Source organism: Copadichromis virginalis, linkage group LG2 (genome assembly GCF_057382275.1).
Source record: "Copadichromis virginalis isolate Kocher_CV1m ecotype Utaka linkage group LG2, C_Virginalis_male_GT1.1, whole genome shotgun sequence".
Lineage (NCBI taxonomy): Eukaryota > Metazoa > Chordata > Actinopteri > Cichliformes > Cichlidae > Copadichromis > Copadichromis virginalis.
This window is the reverse complement of record NC_140619.1, coordinates 21,341,507-21,360,969: the sequence shown is the minus strand read 5'-3', so window position 1 is coordinate 21,360,969 and position 19,463 is coordinate 21,341,507. Positions and strand designations below refer to the sequence as shown.

Here is a 19,463-nt window from a genome sequence, read left to right as displayed (position 1 = left end):
TGCATGGCTTCATTCGAACTTATTGTCTTGGCAGAAACATTCAGATTTAGCTCGGGGTGAAATCGACGACAAACGCAAACAAGTCTGCCGTACAGATGAAATTACTTTTCATACCACTGTTCGCTGTGCTTGAAAAGCAGGGGAAATTTCTATTGAAGGGGTGTGTGGGCATATTTGGAAGTGCTGAAAAAGGAAGAAAAAAATCAGGCACAGCAAATGTTACATGAAGTCTGCTGTAAGATGTGCCCCATGTCAAATGTACAAAACAAATGAGCTGTTTCTTTCTTTTCAAGCATAGATGCAGCACCTTCAGAGCAGCTCTGCTGAGGAGGAGATGTTACAGGGCAACACGGAAAGTAAATGTTAATGGCTATCACACAGACACCCTGTGAACCCAGCATGGGAGCCTGCCAAGGACTCCTAAACCGCAGCTTGAAAACCACTAGGGTTACACACACACAGCGCAGGCATACCGAGACACGACGCTGAAGCAAAGGAAGCTCAGAGCAAATGAGATACACAAGCTCACACCTTCACACAGAAAATGGATCTCTGAGTCCTGCTGGCTTTCAGACAGACAATTTGTCTGTCTGCAGATAATGGAGCCTCAGAAGTGAGGATGAGGAGCCATCCTGAAATTCATATATTAAAAAAAGAGAGAGCGAGACTGAAGAAGATGCGTGACGAAGAAAAAGTCAGAATGAAATAGGAGAGCGCAAAAGAAGACATCTGGACGGAGTAATAGAGATAGGAGCGACTCAGACAGAGAGGGGGCATGTTAATTAGGGACTAGGTTGATAACAAATGTATTAGTGGGCCTCTGAGGGAAGGCATATGGAGAGGCAGGGAGAGGAAGCGGGGTGAGAGAGATAGGAAAAGGTTAACAGAAAGAGGAAAGAGAGGGGAGACACCAAAGAGAAAGGCACAGTGAGACGCAGGATAATTATGAATTAGTTGATAAAGAAGTAATAAATGTCCTGAAGGGGAGCAGGAGTGACAGAGGACACAGAAGCGCAATGAAGGAGAAAATGAAGACTGGGATCCGTTTGATAATAAACTTTGAGCGCTGAATGAAAAGTTATTACCTCGCTTATTTATTAAGTTTGATGGATAACACTTCCTGCTGGGAAATAAGCAGAGGGGTGCCCTTTGGAACGCCTTGATGGCATTCTTCACTAAAACAGAAGCACCTAGCACCACAACTCAATGGCCACAGCACAGCAGAGCCTCATGGGAGCATTTTCCTACCTATTTCACTCAGTTAAATATTATGTCCTTGCAAATATTTTGATATTAAACCAGATTTGCTTGGTCATCCATTCAGTTCAAAAAGAGCTCGAAAGTGAAAGTCCCCGTGCCTGTGACATTTCTCAGCCGCATGGTTCGTGTCCTTCATGAAAGTCAAGTTTTTCTATGGTGTGCTTTTATTACTGAGAACATGACAAAGCAAAAAAGAACCTAGCTCATGGGAGGAAGAAGAATAGAATTTATGCTTCACACAGAGACATCGTTCCCAGACCTCTCATTCTTAACCATCAAATCTTATCTCACTGAACACACTGGTGAACGTATTACTGATATACACTCTACAGGCTTTATATTGCCTACAATGGCAGTATAGAGGAACTAATTTTATGCATCGTGAGAGTCCAGAGCCCTGCACATATAAGCTCACCATGCAACGTATCGTGAGAAAGAATTTACATCTAGATAAAGATAAATGTTAAAAATTAGTTTTAAGAAAAAGAGAGTCCTGTACATGTAGCAGGCAATGTGTGTGTATGTATAAGTTGTCAATCAAATGTCAGTGTAATAAACAAACAGACATCTTCTTTTTCATTGCAGTAATATGAACGGATTTTCCTGGTTTCTAAAAGAGGGTGTGTCACCAGGGTCACCCTCTGACTGTCTGCAATCTGATACATGCTTCCTGCAAATATCCACAAGTTCTCTTATTATTGAGGTTTGTTTAAAGATTGCACACTTTAAGGTACAATATGTAATTTTTGAGGTTATTTAATAGAAGAAAAAGATTGTTGTACTCATAAATAAACACAGATTATTGTGTTAAATTAATTAAATCTTCCAACAAATTGATGCATTTTCATAAACATAATCTATTAAAAATACACAAGAGGAGACGTTTGTGGAAGCGGCCATATTGAATAAATGGACACTGGTGTTCCACTTAATTTTATTGATGTGGCGAGAGACTGGCCACATACATAATTTCAAATTGTTTCAAATTATTTATGACGATTTAACATTTGTACATACATTTTTTCATCGTCTATTTCTCATTATGTTTTTCTCCACCACTGCTCTTTCCTCCCTTCACCCTCGCTGCAGGAAGGAGCGCTTTCGCAGATCATTCATCCCAACAGCAGTTAGACTCTATAACGCCTCAATCACGATGTCATAAGTCACTGGACACTGTGAACATCCACGGTCACCACTTCATGCATAATGGACCTTCCATGTGTATGGACATGTGTAGGTATATATGTATGTATATGTATAGATATGTATATTTAGTGTGTACATGTGTGTGTGTGTACATGTGTATACATAGGAATAGTGGTGGTACAATAGTTATGTCAAGCTATATAGTTTGTCTTGCATATTTTCAACCATATCCATAATCACATACTGTGTATGCTACCATTGTATATAGTGTATTATCTTACTTTTTTTTTTTTTTTTTCATTGATTGTACTTATTTGTATTTTTGTATTTCCTTGTGATATCTGTACCTGAGCTGAGGTAACGCAAAAATTTCCCTGTCGTGGGATCAATAAAGTCTTATCTTATCTTATCTTATTTCCCCTCATCCTCTTCCTCCTCATCTCAGGCCTGAACTGGAGTCAGGGCTCTAACATCAAAACGTGCATAAACATACTAATTTATACCTGGTATTGAAACAATTGCTTACTGTTAACTGATTAGACATGTGACATCTGTCTGGATAGCTGAAAACAGGTAGACTAAACAACAACTGGTTATATGCTAACATTATCCCAGCTAAAAACACTCCCCCTCTAATAAACAGTTTGATTATATTCTCACATGTATGAGACTCTAAGTCCACCCCCCCCCCCCACTTCACTAACACTGGCTAACAGCAGCTAACAGAGGCTAATATATGCTATCAGCAGCTAACAGAGGCTAACAGCAGCTAACAAAGGCTATCAGCAGCTAACAGAGGCTAACAGAGACTAACATATGCTATCAGCAGCTAACAGGTGTTATCAGCAGTTAACAGAGGCTAACAGCAGCTAACAGAGACCAACAGCAGCTAACAGAGGCTAACAGCAGCTAAGAGAGGCAAAAAAGCAGTGATTATTGAGAGAAAGGTTTAGGATATCCTCATCAACTCGCCTCAAAGTTGTTGTCATCAGACAGAAGTGAGCTTCTCTGAATCGCTGACAGGTATTTGACTCCTTTCATAAAGTTTTATACTCTCCTCCAGACTAAATAGATGTGGACAGCCGATATAAACAGCGACTGTACCTAGCATTATGCACTTGAATTGGGACAGATATGGAAACAGAATTTCGTTGATCGCAATCTGCAGTCTACTGACATCTAACGGCACTTTACACACTGAGATGTGACCCATTTTTAGAAAATGCCTAAGTGGTGGCATTGATTCAAGAAGGTGCTTTAAACATTCCTCATCTATTTTTAGCCATATTGACATTACAGCATAACACTGTTGCTGCACATTCATTATGTGAATCTCCCATTCCAACACATCCCAAAGGGGGGCTATTGGACTTAGATCTGATGACTGTGGAAGCAGTGAAAATAACGGCATGTTCAAGAAACCAGTTAAAGATGATTTGGGCTTTGTGATGTAACACATTATCCTGCTGGAAGACAATATCAGAAAATGCACTGTGGTTATAAAGGGATGGACGTGATAATCAACAATACAAATACAATAATCTACAACAATCCACAGTTAGATTTATATCATTTCAAGGAACTTGCCATGCATAAACAAATTAAATACAAAGTGCATTTTTGTGGGCACTTCCGAGAAGCAGTTAAGGAGCTGTTAAATATTATGCTGTATTAATTCAAGATATTTACACAAAAAAACTTAAATCTAAATATTAATATTTCTGTTCTTACCCAAATCCCAAACCATTAACTACTAATCCCATTGGCGGTTCCCTCTCTGGATAGCCCAAGGGACACCCTGACGCACACACACACAGTAAGCTGGTCTTTGGGGAGCTGAGTCCGCCGCTTCAGGGGAAATAAGGAAAATTTCTTATTCTATTTAACGTAATAAAAATAATGACACAAAAGGAATTATCACCATGTAGTACAAGTTAATAAATCGCCTTATTGTCCTCACTGCATAATGATACAACAACAGATTCTGGAAGCATCTGAGGAATTGTGGGGTTCGTTGTGGGTTTGTCCTTTTCTTCCTCATCTTTGGCATTTGCCAGACATAACCTGCCAATCACACAGTTTCTGTACAGCATTTTCCAGACATTGCTTGTCAATCAAAAAGTGCAAGTGGCATCTTTTTCTTCAGGTGTTCTCTTAGAGTGAGTTTTGTCCATCCATGCAGCTGATGCTAATTATTACCCAATTTTTTATCTCTTCAGGCTAAAATAATAGGACACATCAAACATACTGCTTCCTCAGCTCCACAGGGGCTTTCCCCGAATGAAGGCTCGTCTGCATGACCTCGTGTTTAAAGCAGTAAATAAAACAGGTTTAATAAAGTGGCAACCAGCGTAAAGCTGTGAATCTGAAAAAAGAAAAGTGAAAGAGGTAGTTGGGTATGCTTCAGGCAGTTTCAGAAAATTATCAATTTAACGCAACAGCAGTGCATGGCTGCTCTAAATATAAAGTCCGACCTGCATCCAAAATGAAAGAATTAAAATAGCACAGTGATAGATCTGATCACATCGGGCGTAGCAGTTCTGTGTCAGAAACATGGACGTTGCGTCTTGATAAAAGCATCATTAGGGGCATTCGCGAATGTCTTCAGGGTTCTTGTGTTAACGCTGCAGACCAATTACAATCAAATCAAACATGCAAGGACTGTCTTCCTATATTTCTCTGTCCGCTTTTTATTTTTTCTTTAAATTCTGAGTTTCTCTGGGCCCCGCTGCCTCTTTCTACCTAGTGTAAATAATGTAATTTGTCACAGACAGGCCTCCGTGTAGGAGATGACCTTTCGAAACCTCACAGTAAATTGGCCCCGGCTAGCAAAGCTACGTCATTAGCCCTCTCTGTCTCTGTCTCGCTCTCACTTCCTCTATATCGCCCTGCTTTCAAATTCACTTTTATTACTTCTGTTTAATTTAAAAGTCAGTGTTTAATCTACTGTCCTGTGAGGCTAACTAGCTCTCTCTGTCTGTCTTTCTTTCTCCGCTATATCCCACAGTCACACACATAAAACCAAATCATAAAGCCCTGCCAGTGGGTCATTTTAAAGTCATATTAACTCTCTCGTTTGTTTAATGTACATCAAATGTATTATAAATTCACTCTTGCACTAGATCAGGCAAACTACAAAAAAGGCTTTGGTCTGTATTGTGTACTGTACAGTTACAACTTTGCTTGTATTGTGTATTGTCAAATTGACACATAATAAAATATTTTGTCTGAGAGTTGTGCGGGCCTTCTGTAAAATGAATCAAATATTATATTGGCTGAACTACATTAAACATATGTTAAAGTATACGGTTGCATATCTGGAAAACGAGCACACATAAATGATAATGTAGCTAGCTAATATCTAGCTAGCCACGATGTATAAGAATCATAAACAATTTAGAACTTTTATTTGCAGAGAAAAATAAATTAAATAGCAGTCTTTGCTGATTGTTGACAGATTCAAAAGACTTATTTAATGATCGTAGACATCAGGGCTACTCTAAAGAATTTAACAAAATAAAAAATTGTAGCCTTCCTGATACTTGCATTCCTAGCCCTTTGAAAAATGCAAAACCACATCAAAATATCTTTAAAATGTTTTTTGGATTTCTGGATTTTTTCTGAGTTTCCAAGCCTTCTCTCCAAGGCCATAAACAGCCTGTAAACATGGTGGATGGATTTTAATCTATTTTTTATTTGTTTAGATGAAAAGCAGTAGGTGAACTAGCACTAACTAAAATCAGCCAATTAAAAACCTGACCATCCACACAATCCTGAGCTAAACATTGATAAAACATGAAGGGGATTCCCTCCCGTGTACCCCCTCTACTTTCTGCCTAAATAAATAATAGGCCTACTCATTACAGGTGCAGAGCAGGTTTGGGTTTACAGAAATAAACTTCTGCCAGAAACATCGCAACATTTTGGCATTTTCACCTTAATGATGTTGAACAAAATGAACCTGCTGAAACATTTAAGTTCAGAGGGTGAAAATGCACCACTAACACACAGCCCGACAGGATTCCAGTACATCTGCACATACCTGGATGTAAGTCGGCTTTCTGCCACCATAAAATACTCGCACGGACTTTTGGACAGACACAAAATGGGTATCAGCAGTATCACAAGTGCCAACTACAGCAGAGCAGAGAACTACTAGAGCACTGGGTTCAAGGCAGACTGAGTGTGTGCCTGCAAAGAAAGAGTGTGTCTGTGTGTGTGCGTGTGTGTGTTATCATTCCTCAGCACCATGCTCCTCTTGGCAGATGGCTGTGCCAACCCCGGGACACGGCGTGTGTGTGTGTGTATTGTCTTGGTATCTTGGGGGCACAAGGGCAGAAGCTACCTGGTGTTGACTGCCAAGTCTCTCGTTCTCTTGTGCTCTCTCTTTTTATAAACCCTACAAACTCTCTCTCTCTCACACACACACACACACACACACACACACACACACACACACACACACACACACACACACTTCTACTGAAATGCCGTGCCCAGTCACGACTTTTATTGCATATGTGGTTGAATTTAGTTTTTAAGAAGGTCCAGCCATGGAAAACTGTGTAAAAGATACTGTAGACAGAGGTAGTACAATTTCCCCTTTATGCATTATTAAAGGGACAATTCACCAACAAACCTCATTTGTAGATTTTCCCTTGTCTGCAATGCTTTTTGTCTAACCAATGGAAGTGTGCAGCTAGCTAACAGCTAACTCGACTGAGCGGGAGAATCCGTGATTGTGTCAGAAATCCCTCACTGACTGATAAACCTGTAGATGGATTTATGTGTAGAAGATTATTTTGTGAGCTCAAACAAACAAAAATCCTTGCTGATGCTATTCAGTTAAGGAGCCATATGTGCAGATTGGAAGTTTCACTTTTTTTTTTTACATATTCTGACCACATGCAGAAGAATGAAACACATGAAGACAGTTTCAAAGCCACACTTCATATCTCTGCTGTCAAACATTAATGGAGCTTAATTAAGAAAATTATTTGGGTTTGTTTTGGTTTTATGTTATTCTTTTCTTTTTAAAACCTTTATATTAAAATGTGTTATTTGTAAATAAATAACACATTTTAGGCAAAGGTTAAAATATCAATACTACAGTTTAAATATCAGGAGAGCAAATCAATATTTATAGGAAAATTTTATAAATACAGAAATAATAAATAGTAAATAATAATACAGTCACATATTGGGATACAAATTTTTAAGCATAGCATCCACCACTACGAACATTTATTTTTAATATTTCTGTAACAAATACATATACTGAGCATATTTTCTCTTTTTTGAAACTCTAGTGAAACGCCCGAAGGTCTTCTGTTCTTGAGCAGTGAGAGGTAATGTAGGATACTCTGAACAGTCTGTACAGGGTATATTAAATCCATTTGGCAGTGCTAAAAAATGGCAAACTCATTATTTAGTCCACTATGCTGGATGTTTCTTCCTGTTAAAAGGGAGTTTTTCCTTCCCACAGTCACCAAGTACTTTAACATAAAGAGTCATTGGATCGTCGGGGCTTTCTCTGTTTTCTCTGCATTATTGTCGGGTCTTTACATAACAATATAAAGAGCCTTGAGGCAACTGTTGTAATTTGGCGCTAAATAAATCTTCATCATCATAGAGACGGAGTACTCTGATGACCATACATAAAACTGCTCACAACATGAATAAATGAATGAATGAATTATTGATACTTTGAGAACCAGACACATCTACAAAATTCCTTTGAAACAAGGAACTCCTGCCAAAACAGTTCAGATGGGAAAAAATGCATAAATGAATTTAATTAGTAGCAGTGACTGTTGTTGTAGCACTGAATGCGTCGCTCTCTACATAAAATGTTAAGCTCAGGTTAAGCGTGTACTCCAAGTTGTAACTAATAAGTCAATGTTATCACATATTCCTGATAATGTAACGTAATAACAATATTGTCCTGCTATCATGACACATCATTCTCCTGCCTGAATTAGTGTTACGGAGCAAACACTGCTTACTAATTCCAATAATTGCTAATGAGAATTTCCCAACAAATTAGTGAACGTTACTCCAAGCAAATACTTGATCAACTAATTAAACAAATTCTTAATTAGCTTTAACAACAAACTGGGGGATGTAATTTCAAGCAAGCTCTCTAGCTAATCTGACCCATTCCACCAAAAAAAATGAATATTATCTTAAGCAAATAGTGAGCTAATTAAATAAAGTCATTACTAAATAAACACGTACACTTTATAGAACTAGAAAGCGCTATGGCACAGTTTTCAGATGTATGCAACACTCAGGTTATTTCCTGATGAGTTATTCTCCCCTGCTTAGATGTGTTTCAGAAATTCCGCCGCAGCTCATGCTTCCTTTATCTCTCCTCTGTGCGTTGTCTGATAAAAAAACTACCACAAAACTCATCTTTAAAAAGACATAAAAAACGACTTGTGGCAATAGAAACGTAGGTAAGTACGAGCATTAAGAGGTGGGAAACACTCTAAGACAATGACTATGCCGATAACAGAAGAGCAGCTACAGCACAACAGATCTGATCCCAGGGGAGAGATTTGTTTCAGTTCTGTACAGTTATGCTCAGCTTTATAGTCTAATTAACAGTCACAGGGCTTTTAGTATTGGCAATTGTGATTTTGGCGCAGCATTAACAGAACGATGTGAAACTACCTGTTTATTTCATAAGCCTCTTCACCTAAGTGTTAACACTGTTTGCTTTTTAAAATAACAATATTGCCGCTCAGAGAGAGATATCTCCGTCTAAGTACTTCGGCTGCACTCATGAGTGACTTTACCGCACCTCATTGAGCCACTCAGTGCCTTTTGGGTGTTACCATCTGAGGCTTGTCGTGGTAATTTGTTGTGTGAACTCTCTTTATTTATGATAACTGACTAAAAAGGTTTGGAGGGGTCTCAATGCAATTTTTCACTCCACAACTGAACACTTATTGGATTTATTCAGAGATTTGATGCAATTAAAAAGAAAGTTTGTGCACCTTACTGAGTATGGCGTCCTTTGGGCTAATTTTCTGTGGCATCGTACAAAATAGAGTCCGCAGCAGTAGAGGGAGGCCAATAGTATGCTTACACTGATAAAGATAAATGTTCTGCTGAGGATTTTTATATCCCATCCAGATGGTTACTCTTAATTTTCTTATAAGGCACTAAAGAAAGTGAACAGATGGTTTAGCTCTTTATATGGAGCGTGTGCAAATCCTACAATGTCTTTACTCCAACCCTCAACTGAGCCTCAGTTTACCTGCTAGTAAAGTTTCAACAGCTGACCTCTGTCTTTGTACGAGTTCTGTAATGTGATAACATAATTGGATTGTGTGTCAAACTGTTAATTCAAAGGCTTCATCAACTTAATTATGTTTCTTAAGAATAATGCAATTAAGTTTTCTCTTTCAGTACTTCAATGAAAAACAGCAGCGTCGTTTTTCAAGGCTGTAAGATCTTTAAAGACTAAAACAGAGTGTAAACTGTGAGTAGTAAGTGATAATAATATCTGAAACATAAGTAAAACACTTGAACTCTTCAGTTAATCTAGCTTTATGTTTTCATTTTGGATCCTAATACATCACATATGTTGTATTATCTGTTTACAGCTCGCAGTGTGGAGCACTAAATCCTAAAGGCTAAGCTAAGACAATATTTCGAGTTAATTTGGAGATTCCTTGTTGAAATGTAAACACAGCCACAAAGACACATCTGTATAATTTTACATCAAAGTCTCCAATGGATCAACTCCTCACAATTGACTCTTTGGCAGAAATGTAGTAAGATTTCTGGTGTACATCAAATCAGACAAGTTCTTTCAAATCTGGAAACAATATCTTATAACAGCTCTAATCAAACATATTTGATCAGCAGTGCTTCTTAATGGCCCTGCGCATAGTGAAAAATGTCAATTGTTTCCATGAGACCCACAAAGAAGTATGACTTCTGCAGAACTTTGAAGAACATTTTAAACTCATTCTTGGGTTGTTTTAACTTTTTGGTTCAGCCTCTGGTCAATCACATGCTTCATTTGCAGCGTTTAGTAGGTGGAGACCAAAAAATAGCTAAAAGAAGAGCAGATTGTTCTACATGGTTGCAAGCTTTGGGAACATTTCACATGTATTGTTGAAGATTTTTCTGCAGGTTTTTGAATTCCTAGCAATTCCCCCTGTCAGTCTAAGCAACTATCTCCGATAAGCCTTGATAAAAGGTGCCGCTCACCCCCAATACACACACACACACACACACACACACACACACACACACACACACACACACACACACACACACTTGTGTATTTCTATCCTTGTGGGGACATCTCATTGACATAATGCTTTCCCTAGGCGTTTACCCTAAAAAATGAATGCCTAACCCTGATCCTTACCCTAAACCTAACCATAACCTAATTGTAACCCTGACACTAAAACCACATATTGAGTCTCAAAAATGCCTTCAAACTCGTGTGGACCGGGATTTTGGTCCTTACGAGGGCTGTTTGTCCCCACAAGTATAGTAAACTATCAATTTTTGGTCCCCATGAAGATGTTAATACCCGTACACACACGCACGCACGCACGCACGCACGCACGCACGCACGCACACGCACACACACACACACACACACACACTTTAATGACAGAGAAGTTAGTTCTAAAGACACAAACCTTTATTTCTGCTGCTATGCTGGAGAATTACAACAGAATAAAATGTATTTAAGATTAGCTCAGCCTTAAACATCTGCAGGAGTAATATTGATCCATGTAACACAGATGAGGAACATTTTTGCAGACTACGTTTTATAATATTTTAGGGACCATTTGCCAGTAATACAGTTTTATGTGTGTTTTCACAGTGTTCAAGTGTTCTACAGAGTCCTCCAGCACTCGTCATTATCAGGTCATGGTAAATATTTTGATAAATAACTATAGAAGTAATAATATTTGACAAGTCTTCAGTCAGGAGGGAGTGCTTGTTTATCGCCAATATTTTTTAATAATAATAATTCTGAATAATATTAATAATGTTAATATTAAGTACTAGTGACAGTTTCTTACCTTTCTGTTGTTTTCTCTTGTTCACTAACTGTGATGTCTTTGTTGATTTTAAATGTGCTGTAGAAATAAAACTGACATTGACATTATCCCATATAAGATTATTTGATTGGTAGATGGTTAATGAAATTAATGCTGCCTTATTTATGGTTTGAGTAAAATTTATAAAACACTTTTGAAAAAGCAAAGTTTCCTTTTATAACCTTGAGTTGCTTCCTTTTTCTTCATCTCTGCTTTTATTATCAGAGCAGATTTGTTGTGAACCTTTGATTTGATCTTGACTTGCATGAGGGTATTTGGTTTTTTGTGTAGCTTTGAATGAATATAATAAAGATAAAAAAAAATTGATGCTTTGAGTGTTTTTTTCTTTGTTTGTTTGTTTTTTCAGCACCACGGACAGTGACTGTTTCCTCCCAGATGGAGTCCAGGTGATCTGGCTACTTTTACCAGCTTCTTCACACCTGCTGACAGAGCTGGCGCTTCACAGCCCTGTGGGATAACTGTACCGCCAGTATGGGATAAAATGGATTTTTTTTTTCCCAGTTAGAAGATTTCTTTCAGTGTTATCTGCTGTCAGGTTGAAGCATTTGTTTGTGAATTCTTGGCAGTTTGGGATGAGACACAGCTTCCTTTCGCAGCCTCTGAGTTGCTGATGATGTGGGTGTGAAGTATCATCAAGTGGAGCTGGTTTGGCAAGCCTAGGCCGATCACACAGCAAGGATGGAAATTTCAGTGTGTGATGAATGATTTTGCGCTTATTGAGCTTGCACGTGTGAGTGAGCTGACTGAGAGCTTGGGAGGATTGATGGCAGATTGAATACCAGACTGTGAGAATGAACATCGAATGCATTGACTCTGTCACCTCCTTTCCCCAAAGATTCCATCACCGCTTCTTGTAGGTTTTCAAGAGCCGGACCTGAGTATTCAACTTTCTGAATATTTGATGGCTTGGTGGGTATTTAATCGTCTACTGTGGGATTCAATTTTTTGGAATCCACAAATCTAGCACCTTTGTGGACAAACAGTTGCCACTACTCCACTACGACACACAAGGACAAGGAATTACTCACAGCCTCCTTGGCCAAGTTATTAAACCCCCAAATTGTCTCTGATTCACTCCTCAGTCTGTCTCTCTGTGCATGTATGTGTGAGAGATAAAGCGTTTTAAGTTCATAGAATAATCTGCCATGTGAATGTGTGTGTGTGATTGTAGGAATGCTACTAATAATCTTTGTAATCCTTCAATAGTCAGTAAGACTAGAAAAGTGCTATAAAATTACCAAACATCATTCATCACTTTGTGATAAAATAGCTGAAATAACAACATAGACTGTACATTAAAGATGGACATGGCCACCATGACATCACCCATTAGTTTGTAAACAACTGGTTTAAAGCCTTGAGTTCAGCATTTGTGCCACTTTTCAAGTTTTAGAAGTTTTGGAATAATAAGCGATGATATTTTGGATGAGACGGTGGAGTGGGGAGGCAATCAGCTCATGTTAATTAGGCTGGTGAACTGAATTGTGCATCCATACAGTTGGTGCATCACATAGGTACAGACAACCTGCTAATTATTTTTAACAAATAAATAGAATAAACATATTATTTCTGTCATCAGTGTTCAATGGATCAGTCTGGATCTCACTGGGCAAGCAAGGAAAGCAGTGCTTGCCCAGTGAGTTTAACCTGCAGTTAAATAATATTAAGGCATTAAAATGTTCAATCCCTCTGTAAAAGTCACCACAGGCCACTCGTCTATACCAATAACCATTTGTCAGTCAGCACAGGTGGTTGATGACAAACAGGCGTAAACCTTCATATAACTTAAAATGGAGACGTAAACACACACTATTATCATAAACAGGGAACAGGGAAGTATCCAACTTCTATCACATTATAAACATGTTTAATTCTGATGTAAAGAGGGGATTTAAGCAGGCGAGCCTATGTGGACTGACTTGCTTTTGTGTTGTGTTGGCTTCATTTTACAGCCCCGCAGTTTGACTATCAGCAAACCTGTTTAATTTAACTTTACATGTATGATGATTTTAAATAAAATTTGTAAAAATATCTTTAATTATTAAATGCAAAAGACAAATTACTTTACAAAGTCACCCCCCTCCCCCGCCCAGCTGAAGACGCAATGATTTGGTCGTTAATACAAAAAAAGAGAAACACGATATTTGGGACAGCCATGGTGTATTTCCCCCCGGATTGTTCTGAAAAGAGAGCTTTGATTACACCTTTGAACAACAATCTTTTCTTTGTCTTCCAGCATTTAAACAACAATAATAAAAAAAGATTAATAATCGGTGTTTCTTCCCGCAGATGTGAACTTTTAGGCTCCAAAACACGCAGCTGGAAACTTATCATTGCATGCTGAGGATATGTGTAATCAATTCTCTAATTAACTACTTAAATGGTTCAACCAATCACCATCAGCATCAATTAACATTCAAAGCGATCTCCCCCAGATTCCACTGCCATGATTAGCCGGCTACATGATGGGCAATTACAGTGAGGAGCACGCGACGCTCAATGCAAGCCATATTACAATCATACAAAAGCCTTCAGATCTCCAAGCGAGAGAACGAAACGAGGCAAGATGGGAGGAGGGAGAAAGAGCAACAAAGAGGAGAAGAGATGAAAGGGTATTTCTTCAGGAGGAGGAGGAGGAGGAGACCTACAGTGTTCGTTCAGATTTAACAAAGGGGGGAGCTTCAAGATTGTTTTCTCTTTCTCAGCTTTTTTTTTTTCTTCTTAAAGGGAAAATCTACTGTCAAACACCAGCCACACATCAATGGTGCGTGACAGACTTTTAACTCCAATCTGAGTGATTTTCGTGGTTTCTATTGAAGGTGCGTGTCGTCTTTTATGCCTGTAAAATCCATTGTAAAATTTCAGGAGGAAGATCTATTTGAAAATAACTCGCTGCATTCTGGTTCCCATCTTCCAGCGGTGCCGTTATCTTTGTTATCAACTTGGACAGCTGAGCCCATTTGAACATTTATTAGCACAGAGTCGCCAGCAACATCAAAAGCGGCTTTTAGAGATGTTGGTACAAGCCGATGGTTAAGAGACGATATCGGACAGGAAAAGCATAAAAAAGTTGGCCTCCATTCTCAACTGAAATATGCTTCAATTGAATTTCAGCTGAATTTATTTAGCTGTTTTTATTGATTTATGGTTGTTTGGGTAACGGTGCTTTTGGATGGTCTTTACTTAACCCTCTGAGGTCTAAGCCGTCATTGGTGATGAGCCCTCTCCAACCCTAACCCTAATTCTAACCCAGGGCTAGATGAATCTTTTTGTATTGACCTGTTCTTCCAAGGCTTGTAAATCAGGGAAAGAATCATTCTCATCGAAAGCTATTCACATTTTTTTCCCCCAAATCTCCAAAATAAAGGATAACGGTTACCACCTGTGATGACTTAGACTTCACCAGGTTTAGGTCTTCTATGGTTTTCCACCTGTCATAAGTTCATAAATTGAAGAGTTAACAAACTAAGAGCACGTGGGTGGGGTATTGTTAAATCTGACAATCTGATTGTCAGATTAAACTTGATTTTGAATCATCTTGTGTCTTCCAAACTGACGACATTGAAATGTCAGGTACATTTCATACGCACTCTTATTTTTAAATAGATACATTTAACACATGAAGGGATTTGGCTTTTTCAAGACACCAGGATGGATTGTGCACTTCTACTGATTGGAAAACTTTGCCTGTTTTGCTTATGGTGAAAAATAATTAGCCTGAATATTTTCTGTTGCAATATGTTGACTATGATGGCTGATGTGATTGAACAAACATATAGGACCATTTTTATCATTACATTTTGCTTTTATTTTAATCATATAGGGGCCTCCCTGTTTGAGAATCACAGTTGGTACTTGTAAAGGGTTGAACGGCTCCACGAGGAGAGTCTCCTTCCTGTTGTGTTGAGCTAGAGCTGAGACTTCTACACTGATGGTGTCTGAGATTCTTATCAGTACAGCTAGTGAACGTAGTGAGGCAGAGACCTGTTGTGCAGTTGATGTCGAGTACTACAGGAAAAAAAACGCAAGTGTACAAGACTCTGTTTTCCTGCTGCTCCCACCAGTTTATTGTAGAATCTCTGAGAATTACTCAACGTTTGCTTCCTTCTGTTGCTTTTTGAATTGGAAATGTGAATATGACGCCTTTCTATTTAGGTTCATTCAGTTTTTATGTTCATTAGAAATTGTTCAAAATAAAGATTTGATTCAAATTCTTCAATATACTGACAATCTGCAGGTTTAAATAAGCCAACTCTACTGACTTCTGTGAGAAGCAGGAAATTAACACGCCCTGCCAAAGTGCCACACTTTAACAACATGACCAGCACTGCGAAGGAAACTGGCAAATCCTGGTGCTTCAACCCTACGTAGGGCTTCTCATAAATAAAATCATTGCTTACACTGTGGACCCCAGTGCTCCATTTTTCTTCTTCTACAAACATAAAAGATTAGGATCGCATCTGACAGGTTAATATGATTTGCTATAGGAGAAAGCATTTTTCTTCCAGCTTCTTGTGACTCCCTCAAGGGCACTTGGATGAGTCCAGACCCCTAGGGTGGCACGTGCTGGCTGTAATACACCCACAGACAGCTACATAAACAGACCTGGCATGATGTTTCCAGATTGTGACTGTTTAATTCTAAATGAGGGAGAAGCTGATCGACACACATAAGCTGCCTTCATTGTTCTGCAGTTTCCTAAAAACATTTTTTCTTGTATTTTCTTCATATTCTTTCTGGCCTAAAAGCCGTTTCAGTGTGAGCCCAATTTCCCATCAGGACCACCTGACAGCTCTGGCGTGATGCAGTGGTGGCAGGGGGAGGGTTACATGTGTAGACACCCCGAGCTTGTTGTTGAGCCCTGAGCAGCTCCACTCCAGCAGCGGGGGGTTAAGTACCTTGCTCCAGGGCCCTTCCACGGTAGCTGCTGAGGGACAGCAGTGTGTGTCACTTTCCCCACTCAGACTCTCCCTGCTGGAATACGCATTCAAAACAGCAGCGTGGTTGCCAAGTTATTGTGCTCCCTCTGTAATACACAGTTAGACTGGAAAGGCTGACTGTTATATAGACCTTACTTCCTACAGTCCTCCTGAATGTTTCCACCAAGTGACAAGAAATATGCAGCATGAAGTGAGACACTTGATAATCTTTTAATAAAAGCTGATATTTTAAAAATGCTGTTGATCCAGAAGAATAAAATCATATATATATTTATATAGATATGACATGCATACATGACAGCATGTATGAAGCATTCTGCCTGCATTGTTTCTGATCGTGCACATGACTCTGCATCAGATTGCTGAATTGGTAAGTGGAGCAATAATTTTAAAAAATTCCAGGCTTGATGATAAATGGCTGATTGAAAGGCAAAATTAATTACTTTGAATTAAAAAAAATTGTAATATGAATTGCAGTTGAAGCTGTGACCTCAACAGGAAGCTGCCCACCAGTACAACCAGAGCCTGACAAAGTGTTCTGAAAGGTTCAAATTGCCCCTCCATTACTTTCCACACGCCCAGTTTCTGCACAAATGAGTGCGAGAATAAATTCCAAATCACGCTGAGAGACTGAATTATGTTTAACTTCTTGCAGATTCCAGCCTCTCTATCATCTTTTTGAAAACCCCAGCATCTTTTTAGGCCTCCATAGTGTTAAAAGCCTTAAAAAGCACTTCTCCCCATGTGGCTCTTTGTTCTTATGTCCTCTACTGCATAGAAAATGACTTCACAGAGGCATGCAGGAGGAGCAGAATCCACAAGAATGACTTTCATTATAGATGATAGTACCACTGATACTGATTAATAGTATCATACAGATTTTAGAGTTTTATAAAGGGGCAGCGTGGTGGTGCAGTGATCGGTGCCTGTCGCCTCCCATACAATTATACTGCACTGCACACCCATGCCTTTTAATGCATAAATAATACCATAAATACTTTGTGACAGTATCCAATAGAGCAACAGGAGACTTCAGTTCCAGTGTCTTGGACTACAGCTGGTGACAGTAGACCTTGTGCTCTTTGGGAACCCAGCAAGATCTGCTTTATGTGGCCTTCCAAGTCACAGCACATCTCCAGACACCAGGGGGAATCGGACACATTCGAGGACTGTCACGACAACAACCAGACCAGCCCGCCTATGTGGAAACACTGTACTGTAAAGCCTGGAGCAGCAACTGGATTTTCAAAATAAGCAACCGGACCATCCAGAAGTAAGTCATGGATGGATGGTCAAAGTGAAAATAAGCCTCAAAATATAAATGTGTGGGATTCAGTGCAGGAAGGTTCTGGTGGAGGTTGTAAATTGTAATTTCGCTTGTTAACCCTGTGATGGGTGACCTGTCCATGATTTCCACCTTTTCTTGCCCTATGATCAGCAGAGATCTAATTAATAATATCATCTTAAATGTTTTTCTTTATTGGTGAACTATAACATTTTCCCAACATGTCCTGAAATGAATCTACTTTATGCAGCTATTCAAGTTAGAAAGCATCACCTCAATGCACTTTTCTAGTCTCGACCTAACATTTAAGCCTTTGGAAGCTCCCACACAGACGGTACATGCAAACTCCAAACAGAACGGTCCCAGGAAGGGACGAACCCAGAACCTTCCTGTTGTGAGACAGCAGTATTAACCGCTTCACCACTGTGCCACTCGTGTGCTGCACTTTAACAGGATGGCAGGAGGTAGAGCAGGTCATCTATTATTCATGAAGGTTGGCGGTTCGATCCTTGGCTGCTCCGGTCTATGTGCCAAATTCTCCTCAGGCAAGATACTTTCTCTTGATGCATTCATCAGAGTGTGTTTGTGTGAGTGAAAGAAAGCACTTAGATGTAGAACAAAGTGCTTTGAGTGCTACATAAGAAACAGTCCATTTAATGTCTTGCCATAGATATCAGGTCCTGATATATAAACAGCGAGCAGATACCAGCTGACTTATGTGCTGATTTTCACTGAGGATCATTTTCAGTGAGAGTGGATGGATCCAGAAGAATGTTTACTGCTTTTAAAATTAGAGTCAAGTGTTCGTCCTGACTGTCAACTAATGAGTTCAGCTCTGAATCAACAACAACAACAACAACAACAAAAAAAGGACCAAGTGTGCCAAACAACACGAGGCTGATACAGACCTCTCAATGCTGTCAGCAGTACTGGATTTAAAGATGGGGATGATCTACTTTAAGCGTTTACAGTAACAACCACTTTGCAGTGATGCTCAGTCAACACACGGCCAAACACTGACTGAGCGTCATCACTCCATCGCTATGCCTCCATGGATGTGACGCTGCGCCTTTACACCTGCGCTGCACCAGGTGAGCTGAACTGAAATGTCACCAGGACACGTGATTCTTTAGGGACTGAAATGGAGCAAACACTAAACTGCCCAAACTTGTGGGGACGCAGTTCATTCACGTTTACGCCGATCCCTCCATGCTCAGCGCTCCGCCACACTCCCCGGTCTCACGTTTACGCCGAACGTTTTATTTTTATTTATTATTATTTTTAATTTCACAACGAAACAGTAAAAAGCCGGCGTTGCACTGGCTGCCTATAGTGTGTGCGTGTGTGTGTGTGTGTGCATGCCTCCCGGTTCATCTCCAGCAACAAGGGCAGCTTTACGGTGACAAAGAAAGACGGTGTGCGCGATTTCTCCGAGACTCAGTTTGGCTGCATCTCCAGACAAAAATACAAGAATCTTTATTTATACCCCAGAAAGCATGTCCGGCCATCCCTCCACAATAAACACACATATGCATGCATTTTATAAACACACACACACACACACACACACACACATAAGAATCTAAAGCTGCGCGCACAGGACTTACCATGGTTGTTCAAGCTCCCAGTCTCTGAAAAAGTCGAATTCAAAGAGATCCATTGCCGCTTGGGCTGGTGCTGTTGGTGGTTAAAATCCAAAGGTGGTGCTACGCGGTTCTACATAGGCTACTGACA

At 39.5% G+C, this 19,463-nt stretch overlaps 1 protein-coding gene and 1 long non-coding RNA gene across 2 annotated transcripts in view; one reads left to right on the top strand and one right to left on the bottom strand.

The window, feature by feature from the left end:
- Window positions 1–19,463, bottom strand: part of aff2 (AF4/FMR2 family, member 2) — a 208,992-nt gene extending 189,529 nt beyond the window's left edge. Inside the window, exon 1 of the mRNA XM_085473161.1 lies at window positions 19,337–19,463. Coding sequence (XP_085329287.1) covers window positions 19,337–19,389 — 53 coding nt within the window. The 5' untranslated portion in view covers window positions 19,390–19,463. The remainder of the gene's footprint in view (window positions 1–19,336) is intronic.
- Window positions 3,218–13,015, top strand: LOC146717224 (uncharacterized). Its single transcript, XR_014921884.1, has 3 exons — window positions 3,218–3,429; window positions 11,264–11,313; window positions 11,851–13,015. It is a non-coding gene; the product is annotated as an uncharacterized LOC146717224 (long non-coding RNA).